The 22,974-nt window shown below is 42.2% G+C and overlaps 1 protein-coding gene across 1 annotated transcript; it reads left to right on the top strand.

Moving 5' to 3' along the window:
• Positions 1–22,261: 22,261 nt before the first annotated feature.
• Positions 22,262–22,672, top strand: LOC149156271 (uncharacterized). Its single transcript, XM_089444706.1, has one exon. The coding sequence runs from the start codon at positions 22,262–22,264 to the stop codon at positions 22,670–22,672; it is 411 nt and encodes a 136-aa protein (XP_089300832.1).
• Positions 22,673–22,974: the final 302 nt, after the last annotated feature.

Raw genomic sequence — 22,974 nt, 5'->3', positions numbered from 1 at the left:
CATTTACCCTAAAAAATGTTCAACTTCTAACCTCCCTAGCAACCAGCCCAATGCCTGAATTTATAGTGCAATGGAGGGAAGTTACTAGGTCCTCCTTCAGAGGGATAAAGCCCTCCTTCAAAGGGATAGCTCCTCTCATCAAGGGATTAGCTCCTTCTCTTTTGGGATGCATGAACCACCTAAGAGCGGCCAATCCACGTCAAATTTCCTTCTAGAATCATCTAGAATTAACCCAACGTGAGTTTTTTTAGAATAAACTTGCGCCTTTTTGACTTTCACAGGGGTCTGCACCCACACCTTTAGGGACAGACCGGGCAGGTCCGCAGTTTTCGTAAACAGAAGGTGCAGGACCGCAGGCAACAGTGAGAGAAAGTGCGGAACCAGAGCTTTATTGATTTTCAATGTCTTTCTCTCATTTTCAAAGCTTGACTTGAAGAGATGAGGTCTGAGACTTGCTTAGGAGGACAGTACAAGTGATGATAGACCCATATTGACTACAAATAATCATGGTGACGATATTTTTGTGTAACAGATTGCCCCCTAAAGTGCGAAGTTTGTAGTAGATGAGGATTTCGTTTATCATTTAGGAAGAGTGAAGTACTTTATCATTTCGAGGATCATCTTGTGGAGAGACTGGTTGGAACCTGTAAAAACATTCAATGCAAGATATATATATGAGATCATATCATCGCTGAGGTAGGCATTCCCATACTCAGATCAAAACTGACTTAGAAAACTAACTACTGCTCTGATACAGGAATGATCTTGTAATACATCACAAGTATAGACTCATGTGGACACAGTATGGACGCAACCATCTGTTTATGAATAGTCCATTATATAATGAATACAAAATTCCTCGCAGCCTGGATTGTGGAAACTAGATCCAGGGTCTTCATTTCTACTTCCCGAAACAGTACGATTCTATCCATGCGAATGAATGTGTTGATGTCGAACATGGTAGAAACCACTTGATTACCAGTCAATGATGTAAACTGTTAACAAGTGTGAGAGAAACCACCAGTGATGTCAATGGCTCTCAAAGTACCCAGTACAATCCATGAGATGTGAATAAATGTGTTGATGTCGAACATGTCATGGAATCCTTTGATCGAAGGTCAATGATGCAACCTGTCGTCAAAGGCGAGAAACCTGCCATTGAGGCATGCAGATCCCAAGGTACTGACAATTTCTAGATCATCTTTCTAGATAATAAGCTGAAGTCGATAGAAAGCAATCTGTCGCAGGCAAGCCCACAACAAGAAATCATAGATCAAGTTGAAGAAATTTAGTTGCAAGGACTGACTCGGGGATGGTCAAGATGGATGACAGATATTTTTCAGATGAATGGCTTATTGGCAGTGACCTCTTGAACACATAATGACACGACAGATGGCTTGGTGACAATTGACCCAAAGTTAATACCCAGAAACCGGCTGAATACTTTCAATGTGGTTTGATCAACTGTTAGGCAAAGGATTTCCCAACCCAGGTGAATAAAAGTGTCGTGTTCAAGAGTGGTTACAAAGTATGACAAACAGGCTCATTTTTCTCTCTTTTCCCCCACCATTTCTGGCAAGTACCTCTTTATTTTTGACAAGCTTGAGGAGGATAACATTTGCTTGATTATAAGCTCATCCTTCGGATGAGTCCAACTTAGTTTAAATTCGAACCCTAAGAAGTAGTGGTTCGTTCCTGTTTGTAATTGAACAGGTCCTTTACTGTGAAATTTTAACGAGTCCAGTATAGGAGAAACTCGGCGTTTTTCAATTTTAGAGAGTCTGAAAAAAATTAAGAAAACTCTAGGGTTGACCTTTTTCGTAAATTTGTGTCTCCCAAGCCCGAAAAAGTATAAAATAATACTTGAGATAACCGCTTGATCCTGACGACCAAGGAGTACTTTTCATAATTAGTGCCCTTGATCTGAAAAAGTAAAAAAGCGATCAATGACACGTCGTTTTATAACCAATATCGAATTTGAAACGACAAAAATCCAGCAATCTTTTCATGTTTTTACGGTCAGAAAATAGTTGTAAGTGGACCGTCTTTTAGTTCCGTTTTAACGAGTTTAAAAGAAAAACTCGGCAATCTTTTCATGTTTCAGGAGTCAGAAAAGAGCTTAAAGGTGACTCTAAATGTTTTTTCGTTGAAAATGATAGATTTCGCATGAATAATCCGTTATTCTGAACAAAAACGCAAACATTACTCATACCTGTTTGAAATGGATAAAAATGTTACAAAAATACTTTTTCAAAGTGAAACATAAACAAATTTGCAATTTATTTACTCAAAAAACTTATAAAAAAGGGCTTTCTTCAATTCATTTTTACCGTTTGAGTTTTGGGTGAGAAAATAGTGCTTTTGTTCAGAAAACTTCCTGTGAAGATTGCGGAAAATCCAACTGTCGGAATCGAACGCCGTCTTCTCCAGGTAATCCACATCATTCCACTCTTCATTTTTAACCATTTCATTTCTTGTTTTAGGCTTCTATTTCATTTTTTGGAGGGTTTTTAGCCTTAAAACCCGTGCGCGGGGGCCCGCAGGCGTAACACTGCCAGCCCGCGGACCCCGACTTTTTCTCAATGGGGAAAAAGTCAGGGGTCCGCACCTTCCATGTAGGCAAGGTGCGGACCCACGCACTGTCTCTAATGCAGAGGGTGCGGTCCCCGCAGCAAGGGTTTTTAACCCAAAATTTCTCAAAATTGGCCCAAACAAATTAATTTCTAGCATTCTAATTTGTCTTTTTACTTGATGCAGAGAGTACATCATGCTAGATTGGCGTGAACGAGAGCATGAGGACGTGGATCTAGCCGCGCTGAATCACCATCCTTCGATCGATGCATTGAAAGCCTGCGGCTTGTACAAATTCTGGGCCATACCTGGGATGAGGGCCCAGGTGGATTTCTTATAGTGGTTGGTTGACAGATGGAGCATACAGGACCAATGCTTCTTCATTTGTGGCCACCAGCTCGAAATTGAGCCGGCAGACATATATTTCTTGACCGGTTTGCCTAAGAGAGGCGAAGACTTGACTCTATTCGGGACTAGGCCAGGTGGCCAGTCTGTCGATAACCTCTGGCTAGAGTTCTGCAACAGCCAGGCTAGAGACAAAGGGATAGACATAAAAACCATATCCCTTCCTGAACTCATGGTGATCGCGTTTACTGTAACTAGACTTTGCGGGAGTGCCGCATTACATATTGCCACCGGATCCCAAATGCGGATGGCAGTTGACTGCTTTCGAGGCACCATCTTCAACTGGTGCGATGCTGTGTTGGCCAATGTGAAAGGCCAACAGACCAGAGCTAAGAACGGACAACTAAAGACCTTTGGTTATGGGGCTTTGGTTGTGAGCTTTGGTCTGGAGAGGGTTCCCATGTTGATCCCGCAACACCTTACCGTTGGAGCTGGGCTTCCTCGAGAGCCCAAACTGATGCGATGGGTCGCAGTTATGGCCCGTCATTCAGACGAGGGGACAGAAGTTGTTCGATTCAAACCTGAGTATTTCCAGTGGTTGGAAAACCAGGTTTTTTCTATTCAGGACTTCCCTTACGCTGGGGTAGATTTTCGTGGTGACCCAGACATGGCTCTTCCACCAGGAGAGCAATGGGATGACTCAGGTAAAATTATTTTCAACATTTTTCCTATTTTAATTTATTATTATTATTTTTCTATCGTCCCAAAACTGATAGTAAAAGTTTCAAATGCAGATGTGGGTCCACAGCGACCAGCCGCTCTCCGGCCTTACGAGAGGAAACAACCAGTTGCAGCCGCGCCAACCCCACAGGACGAATCAGCAGAGGTTTTGGCCGAGTTGGAGAGTCATCTAGAGCGCTTGACAGGAGATATTCCGGAGACCACCATAGATGACATTCCTCATCGACTTCAGCGCTATGTGATTGGGGTCCCAGGACCTTTTAGGAGGTTCCTTTGCAAGGTGGCCCGTGCAGTGGTTTCTTATTGAGATCATCACATGTGATAGGATGATCGCCTATTGTGGGCACATATGACATTTTGTTTTTTGTACTTATCATTTTTGACGATCATAAGGTGTTTTTCAACCTATGATCGAGGACGATGTATTTTTGACACACTCCTATATATATATCACTATTACCGGCTTATCTTGTAAATCATGTTATGGAATGGTTTTAAATTTACATGTATGATTATTGCAAATGTCTACTTAACATTCGAGAAGCAATTGCATCTGCTAATGTATTTAAAGATCTTGGAATATGCTGATATTCAATATAATCAAATTCTTGTTCCAAGAGACGCACTCTCAAAAATAATCTCAATAACACTGGATTTCTAATGGCATATACTCTATTAAGCTGTAATACAACGAGTTCAGAATCTAACCTCACTATCAAACTCCGAATCCCAAATGAAATAGATTCAGATAATAACTCAATCACTGCACTATACTCGGCAATGTTGTTCGTTGTTTGACCGAGGCTTACCCCATGCATAGATACCAACTCGTCAGAGGGCGAATAGATAACCCAAGCTGCGGAAGAAATGTTCCGTGTATTACGACAAGCACCATCAGCGAAACCAATGTATGTTTGGAGAGGCATCGACATCTGCAATATCAAGAGTAAAACCAAGATAAGCAGGAATAATGACGAAAAACACTCTCTAAGCTAAGCACACTGTTTAAACTAAAACACGCCAGCTAGAAAGAAAAAACTATCCTAACTAAAAATCTCCATACCCATCCTTTAAGCATAATACCTCTTCAAGTAAAGACCATTTCTGGGTTTACCCAAAGAGTCCCCGTCAAAGTCTACCAACTCATAGGCCCCTTTTGCTAGCTTTCGCTTGATAACATAGGACCATGCCACATAGGAACGAATTTTCCAGCGCCTAATTTATCATTAGCTTGATCGTAAACTAAGACTAGATCTCCTTCCGAAAAATTTTGAGGGGTCACATTTCGATCATACTGAGCTTTCATACATTTTGCGTGAGTCTCGATCGCCAAAGCAACATCATGTTGATTCTCATCTAATTGAGCAAAGTATAACAAACGTTTTTCCTCTTCAGAAGTGGCTGGAAGTAACTCGATGGCCATTTGCAATGACGGGATTTCACATTCAATGGGTAACACAGCTTCCAGACCATAAACTAGTTGGAAAGGAGTGAACCTTGTTGATGTTTTTACTGAGGTACGATACGCCCAAAGCGTTGAAAATAGCATGTTATGCCAATTCAACTGATGAATCCCAATGATTCGTCGAATCATGATGACTAAGACTTTGTTGATGGATTCAACCAGACCATTAGCTTGTGGATAATAAGGGATTGAATTATCGTGACGCAAACCAAGCTGGCCTGTAAGTTCGGTCATCATAACGTTTCGAAAATGACGCCCATGATCAGTGATCATCACTTGTGGGATACCAAACCTAGCAATTAAATGATTGAACACGAAAATTGCAGCTGTCTGCCTCAAATGTAGGCATCGCCTCGGCCCACTTGGTAAAATAATCTACCGCAAGGATGATATACGCATGCCCCCCGACCGAGTGAGGGTTACATGTAATAAAACCGATACCCCATTTGGCAAAAGGACCAACGGCAATTATAGGGTGGAGAGGAGCAGGTGGAGCGCGCATCTTTCGATCAAAAATTTGGCAGTTGTGGCATTTTCGGACCGCGTTAATACAATCTTTAAACAAAGATGGCCATAAGTAGCCAGCGCGCAATATCTTTTGGGCTGTGGCATACCCAGACATATGACCGTCACACGCTCCAGAGTGACAGTCATTGAGAACCCTTTTAGCTTCTTCGTGAGTTAAACAACGTTGAAAAACAGAGTCCACCCCACGGCGATAAAGAGTATCTCCAATAATCCTGAATTGTTGGGACTGGAATCGTATTTTCCGACGTTCTGACCTTGAAATTTCCGGCCGAAAGGATTGGGTCTGGAGATAAACGATGATATCCCCATACCATGGATCTAAAGTGCTGATTAGAAACAAGGATTCGTCCGCAATGGGCTCTTCCACCACAGTTTCCGTGTCAGCACGCGGGAAGTCACACATTAACTCCGCAAAAACTAAAGATTTCTTAGACTTAGATTTTTCAAATTCCAAGTCAAACTCCTGCAGGATAACAATCCATTTAGAGTACTTGCCCCCTAGCAATTGCTTGGTCAAAATGTAGATCATAGGGTTGCAATCAGAAATTACTATAGTTTTACGTAGTAAAATGTAGTGACGAAAACGTTGGACAGCTTGAACAGCTGCCAATGCCAATTTCTCCACATGTGAGTATTTTAGCTCAGTTGGATTTAAAGTTCGACTAAAGTAATATATCACATGTTCAGTTCCGAATTCGTCTTCCTGAACTAAGACCATTCCAATGGTGGAATGAGAGGCGGCGAGATACAAGAAGTAATCCTGGTTGTAGTTGGGAGGATGCAATAACGGTGCATGGGTCAACGCGTGTTTTAGTGCATCAAAAGATTTCTGAGCTATCTCATCCCAATAGAATGGAGTATTCTGTTTCAACAACCGGGTAAAACCCTTTGTAACCTCGGCGTAGTTAGGAATGAATCGTCGTAAAAAGTTTGCTTTCCCTTGCAAACTTTGGAGTTGGCGAAGACTCGAAGGAGGAGGCAATTTGACAATAGCTTCGACCTTCGAGGGATCGACGCGAATGCCGGCTTTCGAAACTACAAACCCCAGCAATCGACCCGTTTCTATACAGAAAACACATTTGTGTGGATTCAACCGAATCCGATAATGCCTACACCTCATAAAGATTGCTTGTAAATGGACGAGGTGATCAGCTCGATGTAATGAATGAGCAGGCAAATCATCGAGATAGGGTTGCACAATGTGCTTGATGTCATGAAACGCATAAGACATGGCCCTTTGAAAAGTTGCTCTGGCATTCTTGAGCCCAAAAGGTAATTTGCAATAAGCAAATGTCCCCCATGGACAAATGAAAGCCGTTTTTGGTTGATCGGCAGGTAGAATATTGATTTGATTGTATCCGGAAAAACCATCCATGAAGGAGAATATTTCGCTGCCGGCACAATCATCAATGATTTGATCGATATAGGGAGTTGGGTAATTGTCCTTTGGACAGGCTCGATTAATGTCCCTATAATCGATACATATTCTTATTGTCCCTTGCTTTTTGTTAACCGGAACAATATTCGATACCCAATCCGTTAACGGGATCGGATAAATGAAACCTGCTTTGAGTAATTTTTCAACTTCTGCTTTAATAGCAGCAGCTTTTCTTGGGTGAATCTGACGCAAATGTTGCCGAACGGGTTTAGCGTCCGAATAAGTCTTTATTTCATGAACAACAATCGCAGGATCAATTCCTGGCATTTCCTCATAGGACCAGGCAAACACGTCGCGAAATTCTTGAAATAGGGCCTTATATATTTGAATTTCGTTTTCTGTACACGAGGCACCTATATGAATGTTCTCAACAATTCCAGGCTTAACCGAAATATCAATAGGAATAGTTCGAGAGATGTTTCCCAAATTTAACTCTGAATCAGGATGTTTCATTGGATTCTGAGGTTCCTTGACATATTCAGTCGTAAAGATTAATGAAAAATCATTTTCAAAACGATCATTCTCGGGTAAAAACGAAGATCTGTGATGGAGATCTTCCCATGGTAAATCATCTACACATAAGATTTCACGAATTTGCTCATCAGAGTGAACAAGTTCAGAAAACGTGATTGAATCCGAGCTTGATGTGAAAAGTGATTCTTCACGGACCACATTCATTAAGTCAATTTCGGTTGAAGATGGGTCGGTAAACGATTGCACGACCTCATACGCAATTTCATATGGACTCAAAGGCATGACATCACCAAATGAGTCTATCTCAGATTCAGAAGGAACGATCCAAGGATCATCATAAACAATGGTGTCTGACATAATCATATGAATAGTTGCAAATGAAGACGATGTGTTGATCGGAGGAAAAGGAAAAGTTCCCAGTAAACCGGCATCTTTAACTAGTCCTACTCCAACATCCTTATACGGGATAATTGTTTTACCGACATGCTGAATACTTTCAGAAGAGGCTGGGTCAGATGAAAAATAAGCCAACTGGTCTATTGTTACGATCTTTCCATTACGAGGAAACTTTATAACCCGAAAGACCGATGAAATGACAGCTGTCATAGCGTAAGACCAACTACGACCCAAGAGAAGGTTGTAATCTAGAGGGGCATCAACCACCTCCACATCTAGATTAACGGTTTTTCCTTCAACCCCTATAGGCAAATCCTATAGAATGCCAAAAGGATGAAACCCATGGCCATCAAAGGCCTTTAGAATCGTCGGGGATTGATTTAGCGAAGGAGAACCAAGCGATCTCCAACACTGTATCGACATAATACACGTTGAGGCTCCCTCATCAATCACAGTCCGATGAATAGGCCTGTTTTTTACTATCACTAGAATCTGGAAAGCCATTTGATGAGGTAAGCGCGGTGTACTATTTTCTAGATCGAAAATTATTAGGTTCGAGTCCTGAACGTCAACAGCTCCTATAGCCGACAAAAGTAATTTATGCTGTGCTGGACATGATTGCAGCACTTCCAAAGCCGACATTGCTGAGGGTGAAACAGCTATATCCTCAACAATGTTATAGTTCTGAGCCGCCCTCGCATGTGGATTGAAAGCTGACTTTCGAAGTATACCCTTGGCGGGCGGTTTGATTACCAAGTCTGGATTAGGTTTCTCGATCTGTAGTGGATCGGAACCGGGAGCTGAGGTTGATGGATTAGAATGAGAAGATTCTGCTTCTTTACCATCAACAGGACTTTTACTACCATAATCATGCGATTGAGTCGCAATCCTAACATGGGACATCATCAGTATGGGTTCTTCATTGGCACTCGAGGAAGAACCTATCATCTTACTGTCTTGACTTGGAAAAGGATACTTCAAAACAACAGGCGTTTGGGAACCTTTGACAATCTTTGCAACCTCTGCACGATGAGGGCAGTCTCTTGTAAAATGTTCATCGTCACAAATGAGACAAGGATAACAAGGTTTGCGTTTTTCATCATTGGTTTCCGATTTTTCGGGTTTCTCCTTTGAATTTTTGTCCGTTTTATTCTTCTTCTTCCCTTTCTTCTTCCCACCGGATTTTGATTTGGCTGTAGATGACTCTACAACGTGAATATCGACGGAAATCTCCGCGAAAGAATCTCTTGTCGGGGAATCAAGCAAGGTTATGATAGGAGAAGAATTCTTGGAAGACTTCTTCTTACTCTTAGTGTTAACCATACCAATCATACCATCGGCGGCATGAGATCCCGAAGGAGCTGCAGTGATTTGATTTTGCTTGGGAAGATCGGGGATTTTCTCGTGTAACGTATCTGACTGAGTATAGACCAAGTCAAGGTACTGTGCTTGAGCAATTACTTGCTCCTCAGTAACAACTCCGGCTTTAGCTACATCTTCAGTGATCTTTGGCAACAAAGATTTTACAAACCACTCAGCCAAGATCTGATCCGGAATAAAAACCTTCACTAAACGTCGTCGACGTCTCCATTCATGAATATGATCTGAAATGTAAGTGGACGTCGATTGCTTTAATGAAGTTAGCAATTCCGTGCCATTGTCATATCGGACTGGCAATTGAAAATGAGTTAAAAACGAGGTAGCTAACTGACTAAAATTATAAAAAGTGTCTCGCGGTAACTCAATGTACCACTTGGCCGCAAGACCAATTAGAGTGCGCTGGAAAAGTCTTAGATGGATTGAATCATCTGAAATGGAGTTAGATGCACACCAGAGGTGATAAGTCATCACATGGTTCGACGGGTCCTCTCCTGATTTTCCTTCGAACTTAGGAATATCACTAGGCAACTTATTCGGCATTGGCGGCCAAAACGGAAGATAATTAATGGGATCGTTCGTTAGGCACGACAAGTCAGGCAAGTCCAAAGTTGCGATAAACGGTAACTGACGATTAGGGTCCCTAAAACTCTGGGTCATGAGACCAGCCCCAGGAGGAGGATATCCAGGATAACTAGGAATAGGAATTGCATTTGGGATATTGTATTCTCCCGGAAAACCAGGATTAACTGGACCGTACTGGGGTTGTTGAGGTTGTTGATATGAGTACCCAGGGTACGGTTGATACTGATAGACTGGCTGCTGTACAGCAGGATCGAATTGGTACTGTCCCTGGTACGGTTGATAAGTAAATTGTGGTTGACTTGTGACAACCATACTTGAACTAGGTTGTCCTACAGGCATCTGAACCGAAGTTTGAATCGTAAATCCAGATGGAGGTAAAGATGTCTGAGGAGTAGATACAGGAACAGTAGAAACCGGAGTTGTCAATACTCCGGAAGTAGGTGGGGTAGATTGAACAGATGTTGCGGTAATTGCAGCAGTCGTTTGAGGTGGAGTACGAGGCGTACTAGGCCTAGGCTGAGAAACTACCAAAGGTACAGAAGTTTGAATATTAGACTAGACAGGTTGCTGGGGTGTACCAGAAACTAAGGGTTGTCCAGTTTGAGATGACAACTGTACATTTGGCTGCAACACCTGTTGAGTTTGCGATGGATCCCACACTAAATTCATTTCGGGGTACGGACCTGTTAGCGCTCGAATCTGCCTCAGGCTGAGGAAGGCAAAAACTCAAGGCAACATCAAACCAAGCTCAGCCTCGTAGCTAGCCCTACGAGGACAGGAGAGGGCTCTCTCCAGGTCTATCTCGGCAAAAGGTCTTCAAAGGGGCTGAGATGACCAATAAAGAATATTGATTTTAGGCTAGTAAATTGATAGGGAAAGTTTGATTTCAAATTTTTAGGATTTTGTTGGACAACAGGGCAAGGCAATTTTGAGTGCGGGGATGAGACACAGTTTTTGCAGAGGTCTTTTTGGGACAAGGTAGGTGATTGTTTTGATGCCTTTAAAGGAATTGAATGGAAAGGTATGACTGGTGAGGAGCTAAGGAGAGCAAGAAACTTTCAGGAGTTCTCCTTAAACAGATGAAAACATAGATATTAAGCAAACTTAAAGGCAGAGCATAGAAAACCATGAATTCTACCTTAACACTTCATTTGCTTAATTTGCAAAAGAGAATAGTAGGAAAATGATACACATAACAAACTTACAAGTACATGAGAGTAACACACCATCAACACAAATAACCACAGGAATCCCAAATAGTGCTGCAAAACCCTGGTCTTTCCTTTGCCAAAATTGCAGAGATACAAAGTGTAATACAGTCTAAGCTTATCCCTCCAGAGTCCAACCATGAAAATGACTAAGAAGATACATAATATAGGCAAGCTAACACATTTCCTTGCCTCTAGGGGTCGAGCTCATCATCCTAGGAGCTGTTTCAACCAATTCTAAACTGAGCACTACAATCTAGGCAATCAAAACAACTTGCCTCTATAAGCTAGGAAACCAATTCATTCATTAATTTTTTGCCATTTTATGAATGAATCTTCTAGAATAGGTAAAAAAGTGTCATGTCAACATGAAAATACATTAATTACATCAAAGAGGGTGAAAAATCCCATAAAAAGTCAAAACTGGTCAAATAGCTGCGTTGTCCTGTGCTGTAGATGAAAAACTGGAAAATTTCCCTGATGCGTAGCGCGCCAAATCTCTACGCGTAGCGCGCCTTTCAGCCCACTTTTGGGGCACTTCCCGGCATCCAAATGAGGCTCAGGTGGGCTTGTTGGAAAGGTCTGGATGTCTACTTTCCAACCCAAGTGGAATTTCTCAATTTGGTGCCCATTTTCCCCTCCAAAAATGAATTCTCCCAAGACTGCTTCCTGTGTGTCCAAAAAGGGGCAGAAGGTCATTTTTTGCATGTTTTTTGACCTTTTGGGGGCCCAAAACTTGATGAAATGTCTTGGCAGTGGCTGAGCAGGTGTATTTTATCATGAAAAATCCAAAAATGCAAACCTTTCTTGAATTGGGCCTCCCCATCTTCAGGGTAGCGCGCGGCGTGCTACGCGTTGAGGGCAAAAACCTGTTTTCAATACAAAAATTTCAAAATTGACCAAAACTTCTCCAAATTTTTTGAGATTTGAGCTGGGGGTGTATCATCAAGTACCATGCTCCTTCAAGGAGGCTTCGGCCAAAATTTGGAGTGGATCGGGCCTTTTTCGCCGTTTTAATGCCTTGCTCAATCGCCTCTTAAGGATCTTCATTTTCGCTTTGCAAACATGCATGCGGGCCCAGTAATGATTCTCCATATGGCGGAGCATATCTTTGTCTCTGTTTGCCTTAGCTAACAATTTCTCTAAATGAGTTTTCACCCGGATGAGCATAGACCCTTGCTCAATAGGTGTCAAATCACCGGGTCTCTTGCGGGCCAAGTTTCGGTCTTCTCGGATTTGCCGCAACTCATCAAGAGTGTGTTCATCTTCTAGCTGCTTGTTACGCTGCTCCAAGTAGTTGATTGTCCAATTGGCCGTTTCCAATTTTTGTTGCAACAAGCGATTTTCAGCCTTCTGTTGCTGAATGATCTCCTTTAGCTCCGAACTAGGAGAGCTGATGTCAAGGTCGATAATATATATGTCCGGATCTCCTGATGGTCCCTCATCAAACATGGGTTGCTTGCCTCTGTCCTGTACCTGTTCCTGTGCTGCTATCGAAAGCGAGGCCCCTTCCACACGAAGTGGAGATAACACTCGCTGTGCTGATGAAGAAGGTGAGACCCCTTCGACCTGATGTGGAGATAATACTCGCCGTGCAGATGCAAATAAGGCCCTGTGGCCTCTCTGATATGTAATACATGCTGGAGTGCTGACATGCTCGGGCTCTGGAATGTCAAACTGATGTGAAAGCCCTCCCTCATCATGGACAATCTCAGGAGGTGGCTGTGGCACCGTGAAAAAGTCGCGAGAAATGAAATCCTCCCAAGCAATACCCTGTTGTGCCAACTGATGCATCACTATGATTTTAATCAGTGCATAATGATAAATACTCTTGTGCTGCTGTGCTGGGCTCTTCCTTTGTACCAAGGGCACCATCCTTTCTATATTGCGACACATGAAAAAAGGAATGTTCATCATTCGTACCCTTGTGAAATGCATCAACAAACGAATATGGTACGAATAGAGACGTGAAAATCTGCCCTCACAAGTGAAATAGTGAATAATGAGTCTCATCAACGGTGCATACTCATCCCTTAGGAATCTGAAAGGAAAAACAGCAGTTAAGTGTCTCATACACCCGGGTTTGATATATGGCTTATAGTGAAATCTGTCTAACTGCTGGCGCTTATTCCATTCCTCCCCTACATTTGGTATCCCGGTGGCTTGAGCAACAATCTCGGGTGATAGGGTGAAGTCCACTCCTGCAAGGTTCACATGACCATTCTGCAAATGTAGGACAAACAAGCGAGCTAGTTCTCTGTGATGTTGAATTTGTGAGATCCGCTCACAATATCCAAAACATGATTGGTACTGAAAACAGTTCATTGCAAGTGGACAAGCTTGCAAATGAGCCAAAGAAGTGGGCTCCTCCCTGACATGCCGACCACCTTTACCACCCTTGTGATGCCTCCTTGGCACTTCTATCTCTGGTGTTGAATCACTGTCATAACTCTGCTCATAATCTGATTCGGTTTCTGACATAGTTTTGAAGACAGGATGGCTGAAATGTATATGCTGACTGTGCACACAATTGATTGCTGTTTGACTTTTTCAAATGCTGTTACCAAGGGGACATAAATACAAGGGAATTGTTAGGGAAAGGGAAACATGAGGGAATTAGGGGCAATGAAAATAAACAAGGAATTTATGGAAGGGAAAGGGCATAGGAAATTATGATATTGTAGGGTTTTGGGGTGAAGTAGGTTTTGGGATTAAGTAGGGTTTGGGATTTTGTGGAGGGATATTATAGAATTTTATGGGAAATTTGAAGGGAAATGCTGGTGAATATGGGGGGAAAAAGAAGGATCAAAATGGGAAAACCTTGGGCAGCATATCACTTTGAAACCCTAGCAAACTTGGCCTTTAAATTCACACAGCAACTTAGGGTTTTTTGCTTTTAATTTTCATGGCATATTTATCATATTTCTTTCACATTCATCTTGCAAAAACAAAACCAGCCATGGAAAAGGAGCTTACTTGTATTTTGCTTGAGTTAAGAGAGGATTTGTGTGCTTGCTGGCAAGTTACAGGGCGAAAAACCCAACGCGTAGCGCACCTTGCCCAACGCGTAGCGCCCCTCTGGTGCGTAGCGTTTGAGCAAAATTACACTGAGAAAATCGCGCTGATGCGTAGCGCGCCCTGGGTGCGTAGCGCGCCTCTGGAACTGCCCGATTTGCTCAAGAATTTGTGAAATCGCCTTTGCAAGGATCCACTTTGCTTGTAAGAGATGAATGAGTTGTTAATGAAGAGGAATATGCTTAAATAGGCTCCTTTTTAATTTTTACTTGACCAAAACCCACTTTGTAATGTTTGAGTGTTGACACTTTTTTGAATTAATAGGCTCTGACTTCTAGTTTCACTTTTTAAAATAAATTGGTTGAAATAATGATTTCTTCTGATGATTTTTGCAGGGATAGCTCTAAAATGCTTTGGCAAAGGAAACCAAGGCTGCGCTTCAACATTTGGAGAACTTGAAATTTTGACATTTTTTTACAAAAACGAGATGGTGACTTGTGTTTTTCAAAAACAAAGTTTTGAAAACAAAGTCCAAATTTAGTTGTACAATGATGAGAATTATTGAAATGATGCTCTATGAAGGACATCCCTCTGGCCTGCTGGTCCTTTATGACTTCTCAAGACAAAATTGACTCAACCCTACACCTAAGACCTCTAAATTTAAAACAAGATGATGAATGACCCTTGAAGACTTTATTTACTTAAACAGACCTGAACCAGTAGTGCCAAACATGAGGGGAATAAATGACACAAAACTACTCCACCAGAGTTATGGCATGCCTAACGGAATGCAACTGATCACACTGATGGGACACCTAACCATGAAATGCAAAGAGCTTTGATCTCTGGTGAAGGGCTAGTAGACCGACTCTAACAGGACCCATAACAGGTTGAGAATATTAAGGACCATAACCGGGTTGAGGGTAGGATTGATAATTCAAAGGTACATTTCCCGTTCCTTGAACATATGATTGACCGGAGGGTGGTTGGAAACCTTGGTTCGAGTACTGACCTTGGGGTTGATACCCTTGAGGCACGTACTGATACTGGGGTTGACCTTGAGGTATAAATTGATACTGGGGTTGACCTTGGGGTACATATTGAGTCTGGGGTTGACCTTGAGGAACGTACTGTCCCGTAGGTATGTACTGTCCTTGAGGTTGCCCCCCAGGCGCAAATTGGGTACCTTGAGGTTGCCCCCCAGGCGATAATTGAGGATTTTGAGGCTGCCCCCCAGGCGGTAACTGGCCACCTTGAGGTTGAGGATTGGGAATAGAACCTGACATCATGAGAATATCTTCTACGCTCAACGACTTAGTACCTTTACTTCCAGTTAATAACCCTTGTTCAATGGGTTGAGGAGATGCTCCCGAAAAGTACCAGAAAGTGACTGATACCCAGAGGGAACAGAAGGACCGCCGTACAAAAAAGATTCGGGTGATTGAGTAAACATGGACGACTGTCTTGACATATTTAACGGAGGATAATAACCTCTAGGTGTTGGGTGATAAGGAACACGAAGTGGTGAAAAAATTAACCCTGGGTTTTCTAAGAAAAAATTAACCAAGCACTGCTCCTAGGTGGACTGTAAAAAATTGATTCACGCTCCCTTAGCTCAATAGCAGGTTGATTTTCAGGGATAGGGATGCCTACTTCTTCTTCCGGAGTAGCAAGTTCTTCGATAGCTATAAGTCCAGAAGGAAGATTTTGGGTAATTATTCTTTCTACCCTAGGTGAACCAGGACCACTAGAAGCTGGAGAAGCAAACCCCGATGTCGGAGTAGCAGCAAATTCACTTTCAGGTTCGGATATTTCAGGTTCCTCACCTATATCACTAGTAGATGAAAAGCTACCAGTAACTTCGGAAACAGACATTGATTGTGGATTATAATCTGCTACTAAAGCTTGAAAATCAGGATGTACCACCAAAGAAGACTCTCCTTCTTCAGGTGACCCAACTCTACTGTCTCTAGGAGTTACGAGGACTTTCAACCCTTCAGGCTGGCTCGGTGAAAACTCAAGAGGTTGGCCCCGAAGTCTACGAGACTTCCTCGGTAATTCAGCCACGGTTAAAAACTTTTAACTATTTCACACGCAAACAAAGTAAAATCTCAATGAAAACCACCTAAAGCCTCTAAAGAACCAAACAAATTTGAATCACATGCCTAAAGAATCTAGGAGATCAAACACACACAAACAGTAACTTTCCGTACTGAAAACACTAGTTGGTGATGAAATCCAATGTCGCAGAGTTCAATACAGAAATGGCGGTTGGAACAGTTACCTCGGCAACCTGCTTAATGAATAGACTGGCACAAGTTCCTCCACTTAACCATCTCGAGTGAAGAGAACCCCCAGAAAATCCAAGTGAGTCTAGCCGACGTCTGCTCCAGGTACAGTGGGATCTTCCCACCACTGTCACCTTAGGAAGAATCCTAAAGAATATAGCCACTAAGGTTACCAACTGAAACAAATATACCTGGGGGAACATTCTACGATCCGATACGCACGCAAGGGCAGAGTAGCAAGCTCAATCCCCTTGAAGGCTCCTTGACATAATCCAAGGTTTACCAACAAGCGACCCCAGGCTCCTCGACAATGGTTAATCCGAGGTTTACCGTTTTTAATACGTGAATATCTGGCGTCGTTCCCAATGAGGAAGGATTGATTCCCACACTGGTTCGGACATGATCTCGTGCTTCTCCTTTAAGAGGAGCTTTCCCAGAGCATAAATGCAACAATTGGATTTCTTCCCTACCACAAGATACAACTACTTGTTTGTTTTTACTGTCTTGGAGAGTTAATTACTCTCCTACTCCAAGACACTAGCCTAAGCTATGTTGGTGTATCAGAGCCCTAGAAATAAAAATGTTACTAGATGAATTTTACTTTAAGCGTTATTTTTATTGGTTTTTGTTTAAGTCAAAAGGTGCGGAGATGAAACTCGTGGTATGAAGACTCGACTCAAAATCACTAAAAATGCACCTAAGATGATTTAAACAATCTTTTCCCTTCGATGAACTTCTAGCTAAGAAAGAGTTTGAGAATGCAAATACTTTGTAAACACAAATCTTTCTTAACAAACAAATTAAAAGAAGAGCTTTTGTCCTTTCCAATGCACTCAAAATGAGACAACTAGTTATTTTCACAAAAATTTTCCCTTTTCGTTTCAAAGCACTCAACCACTACAAAAACAAACTTTTTCCAAAAGAGATTTTTTTATTTTTTATAAAACACTCAAAACTATGGAAATGACTAACTTTGAGATCTATAAATCATAAAAAACTATTTGAAGTCAAAGCCTACAAGATGTCTTTTTTAAGGATGTTTTACTTAGTTAGATGTAAACTAAGGACCAATTTATGTAGAATCACAAATCAGTCAAAACCAACCAATCTTGTTTTCTTTTTAAAAATGAAAATCCAAACTTTTAAACAGAAGCTTTTCGAAGTTTTGTAAAGAGAAAACACAAAGCAGATTCCTCAACAAGGGTAGATTTCATAAATGGTCAGACTCATAAGAAGGCTGGTAGAAACCAAGGTGATCTGAGGTCCCTACAGCTTCTAAGCTCAGAGCTACTACAAGACCAAAATGAAAAACAAACCCAACAAGCAAAACTCCTAGGAATTTCACCTAAAACCCTAACACCAATGAAATCAACCTAAGGAAAGCTTCTGACAGGTTATATGCAGGTCTGGGCAGTGGATAATAACTTCTAAACAAAAACTAAGCTGACTAACAGAGGAAATCTTAGGTTTTTCAAAATTTTGACAGGGTCCGCAGGTCCACAGTTAACACAGGTGCGGTACCGCTCTGTGCTAAAAGCAAAAGTGCGGATAAGTACAGACTGTGTCAAAAGGCTAGGGTGCAGTCCTCTCCCAAAGTTATGAAAAACGAAAAATAACCCTGGATCTACAATTTCCACCCAATTCCACACACAACAAGCCAAAAACAGAAACAAAAACACAGTTTCTCAGGTCAAAGTAAAAACAAGGAAAACCTCAATCCCCAGCGGAGTCGCCATTTTGTCACACGGAATGAGTCGATCTTGCGGACAAGATAGGCCTTCCTAGAATCTAAAGAAGACCTAATGACAAGCAAACCAATCACAAACTATCTTTCTCTAAATATGCATTTATAAACAAAGGCAAACAAGTGTTTTAGGCCTACCTTGGGTCCAACGCAAGTTTGTGGAAGCCTCGCTACTTCGATCCAAATGAGCTCCCTTGTCGCCAATTTGCAAACACAAACAAGCAAACAAATTAAATAGCACCTAAAAAGCCAATATCATAAAACATATTTAACATGAAAGTCAAGGAATTCATGAAACAAATGACATGAGACAATTTGTTGAGAAAAATGAATCTGATTGTATTAATTCAAATCAAAGAAGAACTTTACAATCTGTGCCTTGACGCTGTACAAGCTCCTCCCAGCGTCCAGCAAGAAGTCTCCTCTACTTTGACAAGTTTCACTCTCTTCCCAATGAAGCCAAAAAGGTATGTGATCTCTCCTCTCAAGCTCAACTAGGAAGTCTTAATTTCACCAGCATTTACCCTAAAAAATGTTCAGCTTCTAACCTCCCTAGCAACCAGCCCAATGCTTGAATTTATAGTGCAATGGAGGGAAGTTACTAGGTCCTCCTTCAAAGGGATAAAGCCCTCCTTCAAAGGGATAGCTCCTCTCATCAAGGGATTAGCTCCTTCTCTTTTGGGATGCATGAACCACCTAAGAGCAGCCAATCCACGTCAAAATTCCTTCTAGAATCATCTAGAATTAAACCAAAGTGAGTTTTTTTAGAATAAACTTGCGCCTTTTTGACTTTCACAGGGGTCCGCACCCACACCTTTAGGGACAGACCGGGCAGGTCCGCAGTTTTTGTAAACAGAAGGTGCGGGACCGCAGGTAACAGTGAGAGAAAGTGCGGAACCAGAGCTTTATTGATTTTCAATGTCTTTCTCTCATTTTCAAAGCTTGACTTGAAGAGCTGAGGTCTGAGACTTGCTTAGGAGGACAGTACAAGTGATGACAGACCCATACTGACTGCAAATAATCATGGTGACGATATTTTTGTGTAACAAGTTTGAATGGACAAAGGAGTGTGCAACGAGTTTTGAATAGTTAAAGTAGTTGTTGACGAATGTTCTAGTGTTAAAGATTTCATATTTGGATAAGGAGTTCGTAGTGTGCACAGATGCTTGAAAGAGAGGGCTTGGTGGAGTCCTTATGTAGGAGGGATAGGTGATATGCTATGAGTCCAGGAAACTGAATGAGCATGAGAAGAATTATCCAACTCATGATCTTGAGTTGGCGACTATTATTCATGCCTTGAAGATGTGGAGACATTATCTTCTTTGTAGGAGGCTTGTATTGATGAGAAATCACAACGGGTTGAGATTTTTGTGTGACCAATCGAATCTGAATGGCAGGCAAGCTATATGGTTGGCCATAATTAGCGAGTTCGACTTCAAGATCAAATACATCAAGGGTAAGGAGAACAAGGTTGCAGATGCTCTCAATGGGAAAGTGCAGTTGAACCATATTGCAACAGTGAGCTCATATGGGACAGATTTATAGGATCAAATCTTACAGACAGGACAATAGGATGATAGGTACATGGAGCTTATGCACAAACTACAATAGGGTACAAGTGATCAAGATGTAGACTATTGTCTCGCGACAGATGGCTTGGTGAGATTCAAGGACAAGATCTATGTGTCAGATGACAGTGAACTCAAGAAGATTATCTTGAGGGAGTTTCAAGTAAAACCAAATTCAGGTCACCCAAGCTACGAGAAGATGTTGACAACAGTGAAGAAGTTCTACTATTAACCGAATCTCATGAAGGAAGTGACAAAGTTCATGGCTAGACGTTTGAATTGTTAGCAGGTGAAAGCAGAGTGTAAGCATCCAAGTGGGTTGCTTCAGCCTATTCTGATTCCAGAATGGAAATGGGAGGTCATTTCCATGGATTTCATTACAGTTTTTCCGATTACATCGAGGCAACATGATTCTATCATGCTTGTGGTAGACAATTTTAGCAAGGTAGCTCATTTCATTCCAGTAAAGACTACTTATTGAGATAGTGAGGTAGTAGAGGTATTCATCAGGGAGATTATAATATTGCATGGTGTTTGGAAGAAGATTGTGTCGGACATGGATGCCAAGTTCATTTCCAAGTCTTGGAAGGAGTTGTTTGCAGGTTTAGGGACAAAGTTGGCCTTCAGTACAACTTATCATCCACAGACAGACAGACAAACAGAGAGGGTCAATAGGATACTGGAGTATATGTTGAGGATGTATGTGATGCACCAGGAGAGGAGATGGGAGGAGTACCTTCCATTGGTTGAGTTTGCTTATAACAACGATTACTAGGAGTCACTAAGGACAAGTCTATTTGAGGTACTGTATGGGTGGAGTTGTGACACTCCCATCAGTTGGAGTGATCCAATGAACAAGGTACTTATTGGACCATACATGTTAGCAGACATGGAACAAGAAATGTAGGTTATAAAGAAGAATCTAAAGGTAACACAAGATGGGAAAAAGTGTTATGCAGACTAGCACACGACATTTAAGGAGTTTCGGGTTGGGGAGCATGTGTATTTGTGCATCAAGCCCAAGAAGAGCTCCCTGAGGATTGGATCATGTGCCAAGTTGGCACCATGGTACTGCAGGCCTTTTGAGATCCTTTAAAGGATTGGACTAGTGGTCTACAGACTTGCACTACCTCCGATAGTGAAATCCCATGATGTTTTTCATGTTTCATTGCTTAAAATATATGTAAAGGATGTTGATCACGTTATTGATTGGTATGTATTGCAGGTGGAGCAAGAAGGAGAATTCCAGCCAGAACCTTAGTGCATATTGTAGCAGAAACATCTCATGCTCTAGAACAGAGCAATCGAGCAAGTTAAAGTGTAGTGGAATCACTTTGGGCCCAATGAAGCTACATGGGAGATGGTTGATCAGATGTGGGCTATGTATCCTTCATTGTTTGTCGGTGGAGGCAAATGATTTTTTGGTATTGTACATATTTATGTATGGTTTCTATTGTAAATACTGCCATGAGCTATGTTATAAAGCTCCAATAAGCGGTATGGTTGTCATGTTGTCATGATGGTTTTGCTTTTGAGCAGGTTGTTCATTGTAAATACTGCAACGAGCTAGGATATAAAGCTCCATTGGCAGTATGTTTTGCTTTTCAGCGGTTTTGTTGGTTGTAGGTGTCATAAAACACCGAGGACGGTGTTCCCATAAGTGGGAGGGGTCTGTAACAATCCTGCATTAAAATTTCATGTAATAAAAGTTAATAAAGGAAAAATAAGACAACGGTTAAGGGACACTTATTCCAAGATGAATGTCGGGCAAAATATCATAGTGGGAATCACTTGATGTGTTTATGGCTAAAGGGAATTTGGAAAGGGTAATGGAAAAGGCTTTGAAAAGGCAAAAAGGCATTATTGGTATTTTATTTATGAAAATAAAGGAAATTAAGAGAAATGGAGATGAAAGGTCATAGGTTGCGTGTGAGGAGGAAAATGAAGGAAAATAATGAATGCAAGACCTAAGTCAGGAAAAAAGGCCCCTGACAAAAACTAGCGCTCTGCAACCTGCGAGGTCTGCATACCGCGCGATCTGAGCCTGCGAGCGCCCCCGCACTTCGCGCATTCTGAGCCTGCGAGGGAGTCCGCTGAGGGTTCTGCTGCAGACTGCGGCCGCCCTGGCTGGATCTGTTGGCCCTCCATGGAGGAGTCGACTCCCTCTCCTCCTTCACCTTCCGCCGCTGAGGCCTTCAAAACCCTACTGGCCTCTCTGCCCAAGAAGAAATGCATGGAAGCAACAAAATTTGTGAAAAAGCTCGAAGATATCCCGGAGATCGCCCTTTCGCCAGAAGGACCAATCCAAGTAGCTTTGTCGTTGGCAGATCGGGCATTGGTTGGTCAGTTTACAGGCCTTTGGCCTTCCCCGAAGTCTACCGAGAACTGGGTTGCCAGGAACTGGGCACCTTTGATAAAAAACAAGGTAACCTCTTACTTCCTCGGGAGAGGATATTTTTTGTTTGAATTTACTGCAAAAGAGGACAAAGATCTTATTTTCAGGAATGGCCCCTACTTCATGGGCCCCCAAGGGCTGTACTTAAATAAATGGACGCCAGACTTTGATCCGGCAGTGGATGTACCTACAACGGTCCCTGTGTGGGTGAGACTCCCCAATCTTCCAGTCCACTGTTGGAACTGGGAGTCTCTGAAGCATATAGGAAATACCCTTGGAAAATTTATAGACAAGGCCAACAGCAAGGACCAGTATGATTGCGCCAGAATCTGTGTTGAGGTAGATCTGGAGGTTGGACTACCGGAAGCCATCAAAATAGTTGTAGGTCCCTGGACCCATATTCAGAAACTGGATTATGAGCAACTGCCGTTCAAATGCCGGAAGTGCCACGTCTACGGACACTTTGCCAGAGACTGCCCGTCCAAAGGGGTGGAAGAAAAAGGGAAGGAAGATGGATGGAACCAGGCAAAGTGATCCAAAACATCTCACAGGAAGAACGCAAACGGAAACGCCAAAACCCCTCAAGAGGGTCCTGCTCAGAAACCATCCAAGGAAAGCCAAGGGAATAAGTTCGAAATCCTCAGATCTGAAATCATGACCACCCAGGAGACAGAAGTTCCAAAGGAGGCCGCTCCCTCTAAAGCCTCCCCCTCCATCAAAAGTATTCCAGAGAGATCCAAAGAGAAGGTTTCAGAAGAAGAGGAGGAAACCCAAGAGTCCGAGGAATCGGAGGAAGAAGGTGAAATCGGTGAATCCCAGTCCTCTCCTAGAAGATC

This window comes from Pinus tabuliformis, chromosome 9 (assembly GCF_031772625.1).
Source record: "Pinus tabuliformis cultivar Carrire ecotype Pingquan chromosome 9, CPIR1, whole genome shotgun sequence".
Taxonomy (NCBI): Eukaryota; Viridiplantae; Streptophyta; class Pinopsida; order Pinales; family Pinaceae; genus Pinus; species Pinus tabuliformis.
This window is presented reverse-complemented; position numbering and strand designations above follow the sequence as displayed.

Coding starts and splice junctions, on each gene's coding strand:
- LOC149156271 (XM_089444706.1), top strand. CDS start 22,262: ATGGGCCCCCAAGGGCTGTACTTAAATAAATGGACGCCAGACTTTGAT.